At 42.5% G+C, this 6,953-nt stretch overlaps 1 protein-coding gene across 1 annotated transcript in view; it reads right to left on the bottom strand.

The window, feature by feature from the left end:
• Window positions 1-6,953, bottom strand: part of LOC122553954 (cation channel sperm-associated protein subunit beta-like) — a 76,256-nt gene that overhangs the window by 33,450 nt on the left and 35,853 nt on the right. The window contains exon 3 of the mRNA XM_043698460.1: window positions 5,945-6,055. Within this exon, the coding sequence (XP_043554395.1) occupies window positions 5,945-6,028 (84 nt within the window). The 5' untranslated portion in view covers window positions 6,029-6,055. The remainder of the gene's footprint in view (window positions 1-5,944; window positions 6,056-6,953) is intronic.

Below are 6,953 nucleotides of genomic sequence, written 5' to 3'. Positions count from 1 at the left end.
CTGAAAGATTGGAGCGACTGGGCTTGTATACCCTTGAGTTTAGAAGGCTGAGAAGGGATCTGATTATTAAAGGATTGGACACTCTGGCAGCAGGAAACATGTTTCCGCTAATGGGTGAGTCCCGAATCAGAGGACACAGCTTAAAAATACGGGGTAGATCATTTAGGACAGAGATGAGGAGAAACTTGTTCACCCAGAGAGTGGTGGCTGTGTGGAATGCTCTGCCCCAGAGGGCAGTGGAGGCCCAGTCTCTGGATTTATTTAAGAAAGAGTTGGATAGAGCTCTCAAAGATAGTGGAATCAAGGTTTATGGAGATAAGGCAGGAAGAGGATACTGATTAGGAATGAACAGCCATGACCATATTGAATGGCGGTACAGGCTCGAAGGGCTGAATGGCCTACTCCTGCACCTATTGTCTATTGTCTATTGATCTTCTTGGCCATCACCCTTAAAAACTCAATCAAATTTGTGAGACACAATTTCCCATGCACAAAGCCATGTTGATTATACCTAATCGATCCTTTTTTTCCCAAGTGCATGTAGATACTGTCTCTCAGAATCCCCTCCAACAACGTACCCACACTGACATCAGGCTCACCAGTTTGCAGTTCCTTGCCTTTTCCTTGCAGCCTTTCTTACATATTGGCACAAGATTAGCCATGTAGGTCAGGCAGCAACCGAGGAGCAGGAAAATCAATGTTTTGGGCAAAAAGGGCTTTTGACCGAAACGTTGATTTTCCTGCTCCTCGGATGCTGCCTGACCCACTGTGCTTTTCCAGCAACACACTCTCTACTCTAGTCTCCAGCATCTGCAGTACTCATTTTGCCTACAACATTAGCCATGCTCCAGTCTTCTGGCATCTCACCAATGGCTGTCGGCGAAATTTTTGGCTTAAACATAGAAGGGGTTTTAATGATTGGCCATTAGCTCCAACAGTGGACTAGAGGAAACTGTTCCACTGGGAAGGGCTCCATTTCAATCAGGTTTTAATCAATATTTTACTGATTTAAGCAATTAGGACTTTGGCTGTGGATTTGAACTAAAAGATGATGTCAGAGGCGTCAGGTTAGGGGAGACTTGAAAGTCAGATCATAACAACACTAGGGATATACATAGATCCCAGGTTCTGCAACTGTTCAAGAAGTTGACTCACTACCTTTAGGTGGAGACAATGGTCTATAGTAATTCAGAAACCAAGGTAATGAACTCCAAATGCTGTCACAGCATATGATGGAATTTGAATTGAATAAAATCTGATACTAAAAGTCTAATGTTGACCATGATTATTAAAAACTATTTAGTTCACTAGTGTCATTTAGAGATGGAAAATTGTTGTCCTTAACTGGGCTAGCCTATTGTGACTCCAAGCGCAATATGATTAAGAACATAAAAACAGGAAAAGGAGTAGGCTATTTAGTCCCTTGAGTCTTCCCTGCCATGCAAGAAGATCACTTCTGATCTGTGGCCTAAAACGATATGCCTGCCTTGGGCCCATGTCCCTTGACATGCTTTGCTTGATGAAAAATTATCTATTTCAGATTTAAATTCAACAATTGAAGTAACATCAAACACCATTTAGGAAGAGTTCCAAACCTCCGCTGCTCTTTATGTGTAGAAGTGCTTTCTTACATCTGTCCTGAATGTCTTGGCCCTATTTCTTAGACCATGCCCCCGGGTCTAGAATCTTCAACCAATGGAAATAGTTTATCTTGATCTACCCTGTCTTTCCTTGTTAACATTCTGAAGGTCTCTATTAGATCACCCCATTACCTTCAAAATTCTAGAGAATAAAGCCCGTATTTGTTTAATCTCTCCTCATAACCTAATCCTGAAGTTCAGCTATCATCCTTGTCATACTGCATTGAACTCTCTCCAGAACCAAAACATCCTTGACTCTTGCCTGCCATAGCAAGTGATTCAGTTGTATCAGCTGCTCAATGAAACTGATTCTTCTTCAAAGTGGCATTCAACATGGAAGTATACTGATTTACTGGCCAAGGGAGAGTGGTATGTGGTAATCAGCAAGAACTTTCTTGATGCAGTGAGATTTCAGGAGAACGATCAGCAGTGTTGCATTGAAGTACAGGATTAACCATGTGCGTGTTGAATGGCAGAGCTGACCTGACCAGCTAAATGGCCTATTCCTGCTCTTATGTTTGATGGTAGGGTAGCAGTTAGGTGAGGAGATTGGGTTCCCAGAAGGTGAGGGATAAGGAGTAAGATGCAGAGTGGACGAAGGGTGCAGGTGTCATGAGAGGGGCATTTGGTGTGCCAGCAACATATGTAGGTCCAGAGGGGAGTTGAGTCACAGAATTGTGTGCTATGTTAGTGGATAGTACAGGTGCCAGGTTGAGTGGAGAGGTAATGTAGCAGGTAAGTAGCTGAGTGCTTAGATGGTTGTCAGGTAGAGTCAGAGAAGTTGGCAGGATGGAGGGTTAGAAAGTAAGGACTCCAGATGCTGGAGATCAGAGTCGAGAGTGTGTTGCTGGGAAAGCACAGCAGGTCAGGGAGCATCCAAAGAGCAGGAGAATCGATGTTTCAGGCATAAGCCCTTCATCAAGAATGAGGCTTGTGGGCTGGGGCTGTGAGATAAATGGTAGGTGGGGTGGGGTTGATGGGAAGGTGGCTGAGAAAGCGATAGGTGGATAAAGGTGATGCAGAAGGTGATAGGTCAGAGAGGGAAGTGATGGACAGATCCAGAGGGCGGTGGAGAGTTGGAGGCTTGGGACTGGGATAATATGGGGGGAGGGGAAATAAGGAAGCTGGTTGGAATCCACATTTATCCCGTGTGGTTGCAGGGTCCCAAGGTGGAATATGAGGGGTTCTTCCTCCAGATGTTAGGTGATAACGGTTTGGCGGTGGAGGAGGCCCAGAACCTGCATATCCTTGACGGAGTGGGAGGGGAAGTTGAAGTGTTCAGCCACAGGATGGTGGAGTTGATGGATGCGGGTTCCCAGAGATGTTCTCTGAAACGATCCGGAAGAAAGCATCCTGTCGACTCGATGTAGAGGAAACCACACCGGGTGCAACGGATGCAGTAGATGACATTGGTAGAGTACAGGTAAATTTCTGACAAATGTGGAAGGATCCCTTGGGGCCTTGGACAGAGGTGAGGGGAGTGGTGTGGGCACAGGTTTTGCACTTCCTGCGGTGGCAGGGAAAGGTGCCAGCTGTGGAGTGTGGGTTGGTGGGAGCTGTGGACTTGACGAGGAAGTCGTGGAGAGAATGGTCTTCCTGAAATGCTGATAGGGGTGGGGAGGGAAATTTGTCTTTGGTAGTGGGGTCCGTTTCGAGGTGGCAGAAATGATGGAGGATAATACGATGTATGCGGAAGTTGGTGAGGTAGAAAGTAAGGATCAGGAGGGTTCTGTCTTTGTTGCATTGGGAGGGGTGGGGTTCAAAGATGGTGGTGTGTCAAGTGGAGGAGATGCACTGGAGGGCATCATCAACCATGTGGGAAGGGAAGTTGCGATCACGGAAGAAGGAGGCCACCTGGGACTTTCTGAGGTGGAATTGGTCATCCTGGAAACAGATGTTGTAGAGCCGGAGGAATTGGGAACAAGGGATGGCACTTTTACGGGAGTTAGGGTGGGAGGAGGTGTTGTCTAGGTAGCTGTGGGAGTCGGTGGGCTTGTAGTAGATGTCTGTGGTTAGTCGGTTACCGGAGATGGAGATGGAGAGGTCCAGGGAGGGGAGGGAGGTGTCCAAGGGTGTCCAGGTGAATTTGAGGTTGGGGTGGAAGGTGTTGGTAAAGTTGATGAAGTTCAACCTCCTTGTAGGAGCATGAGGCAGCACCAATACAGTCATCGATGTTGTGGAGGGACGGGTAGGGGATGGTGCTGGTGTAAGTGCGGAAGATGACTGTTCCACATATCCGACAAAAAGGCAGGCAGAGCTGTGTCCCATGCGGGTGCCCATGGCTACTCCTTTGGTTTGGAGGAAGTGTGAGGATTAGAAGGAGAAGTTGTTGAGGGTGAGGACCAGTTCAGTCAGGCAGATGAGGGTGTTGGTGGAAGAGTACTGGTTGGGATGGCATGAGAAGAAGAAACGGAGGGTTTGGAGACCTTTGTCATGGTGGATCAATGGTCAGGCAGATGAGGGTGTTGGTGGAAGAGTACTGGTTGGGATAGCATGAGAAGAAGAAACGGAGGGTTTGGAGACCTTAGTCATGGTGGATCAATGCGTACAGGGACTGGATGTCTTTGATGAAGATGAGGCATTGGGGGCTGGGGAAATGAAAATCTTGGAGGAGTTGAAGGGCATGGGTGGTGTCACGAAGGTAGGAGGGGAGTTCTTGGACTAAGGGGACAGGACGTTGTCGAGGTAGGAAGAGATGAGTTCAGTGGATGGAGGGGGAGTGAAAAGTGTGGGCTCGGAGATGCATCAGAGATGTAACTGTTTGGGGCCACAGGAGAATTCAGGTTGATTTGGAAGCCTAGGATGGTAGGGAGAAGTCAAGTTGAGAAAGATCCAAAGTAGGGTATAGATTGGTCAGATGTTCATTGGCGGTGTCTGTATGAGGGGCTTGGTGGATCTGTTTTATAGATAGCTAAGAATTAGAATAGGCTTTTAATTCTTTTACTTTTCCTGGCTAACTGTTCAGGTAAGTCAGTTGGAACCCTGGGATTCCAACTAATTAAAACACAGAGTTAAGGATGATTTTGGATGGTTCCAGATGCCACGTAATCAAAAGTTTAAATATTCTGAGCAATTACCCTAGAGTCAGTGTATTAGGACTTTTAAATGATCTCAACACACATTATCTAGACCATGTGGGATCTTCACTTTTATATTTGGTTGATTTTGATAGAGGTTGAGTTTTATAGAACTGCCAAGAAATCATTTAATGGTGAAATGAGACAAATAGTGGAGGAGCATACTCATCTATTCAAGTCTTAGTTTGTAGTCCAGACAACAATCCTGTAGTGTTCCTATGCTGTCTCAAGAGATTAACAACGTCTTTAAGGCACATGAATGAATGGGGTGTAAAACATCACAAAACAAAATTATATATTTGTCATGAAACTTATGTTTAAAGTATGATGTATCACTATTGATACCTGTGTAAAATGCAATACATTATTTGTTAAAGTGTTTAATATGTTAAGAACTTGCTGTACTTTGTAAAGTAAACATCACTTTCTGCAAGTTGCGATAATGTAATGACCTTTACCCCAAAGGCAGTAAGAGCAAAGACATTCCATAATTACTTTAAAATGTTTGGAGAATGTGCAATTGTTTTTTTTTAATGTTGGAAATAACTTTTGAGACTTTGTGTCACTTGTAAAATGATCAGTAATAACTTTCTTTGAAAATAAGAAATACCAGTCTCTGTGACCCTTGACTGAAAGAAGTACCGACAAGGAAGTAGCTAATATAGCAAAAACATGGCAGACAGACAAGAAGTAAGAAAGCCCAAGAAAAGAGAGGATCTGAGATGCCTGAAATAAGTCTGCTATTTTATGGAAGATTACATGGCCGGAATCCTTTTTACATGGACACTGCAGCTTGTGGAGAATCATTAAGTCCTCAAAGAAAATTAGCTGGATTTTGGTTATTTTGGTTTATGGATTCCCAGGAGAATCATATCAATAGTGATTAATTCATATTAATTGATCTAGATCTATGACTATGAATTTATAATTTTTCTTAAATCTCATTGTTTTGCTTAAGGCTGATCAGTCAACTATTTCTACTTTGGGACTAAAACATTCAGTTTTCTCTCCTTGAACAGCCTAAACTTATGAATGGATAATCACATAATATCATCATGAATTTAGATTCAGTGGATTATTCTAACTAAAACTAGCTGGATATTTGGTTTCATTCTTATCTATCCAGTCAAACCTTATCTTCCCACTTCTGCACCATTACTTAAATGCTTGTGCTACAGTGCAAAGCAAAGATGAGCTAATTTTCTCATCGATGAGCAATGCTCTTACCCTCTGTTTGCAGTCTGAGTATTGCACAAATGAAGATAGTCTCATTTCATCAGTACAGCCACATTCCTCTCTTGTTTTCTTCATTGCACATTGCTTGTAACGTCCTGTTTTCTGTAGTTAAAATATATATACATGTATAAATAATATAATTATTATAGTTTCTGAATTAATTGTGTTGAATTTCAATTCAATCAGGATTATTAAAAGTATTTGTTTATTGATGGGAAGCATAACTAGTTAACTGCAGGAATTTAAAAACCCCAAACTAATCCAAACATAGTGGTGGTTATGATTTGTAAATGTGTACAAATACAATATTTTATGAAATGTATTAATTTAAATATACAATTCCAGCATAGGCCGATACTTAATTTTTTCTGTTCCTTTTTAAATCCAATTGTTTTCTCTCACTTCTCTTGAAAAACTATCTTGCATTCACATAACATGTTTCAAAACCACAGGATATTCCAAATCAATTTATAACCAAAAACATAGTTTTTGAAGATGTAAGACATATAACAGTCAAAAGACCCACAATTAGCAATTGAGGAATACATCAACAATGTTCAAATATGAAGTTTATTTCCAATGGGTCTCCAATCATGATTTACATATAAATATTCAAAAAACAATATTTTAAAAAATCATTCAAGGTCGTGGGCATCGTTGGCTGGGCAGGCTTTTACTGCCATTCCAACTTTCCCTTGAGAAAGTGGTGGTAAGCTGTCTTCTTGAATTACTGCGGACCTTTTGGTGTAGATAGACCATACTGCTACAAGAAGGAAGTTCCAGGATTTTGACCCAGTGACAGTGAAGGAATAGTGATATATTTCCAAGTCAGGATAATGAGCAGCTTGGAGGGGAACTTGCAGGCAGTGGTATTCCCATGCCATTGTCTTTCTAGATAGAAATGATCATGGGTTTGGAAGGTGCTGTCAAAGAAGTCTTGGTGAATTTCTGCAGTGTTTCTTGTACATTGTATACACTACTTCTACTGAGCTTCGTTGAT

This window comes from Chiloscyllium plagiosum, chromosome 10 (genome assembly GCF_004010195.1).
Source record: "Chiloscyllium plagiosum isolate BGI_BamShark_2017 chromosome 10, ASM401019v2, whole genome shotgun sequence".
Lineage (NCBI taxonomy): Eukaryota > Metazoa > Chordata > Chondrichthyes > Orectolobiformes > Hemiscylliidae > Chiloscyllium > Chiloscyllium plagiosum.
The sequence above is the reverse complement of the archived record's forward strand: the minus strand, read 5'-3'. Positions and strand labels throughout refer to the sequence as shown.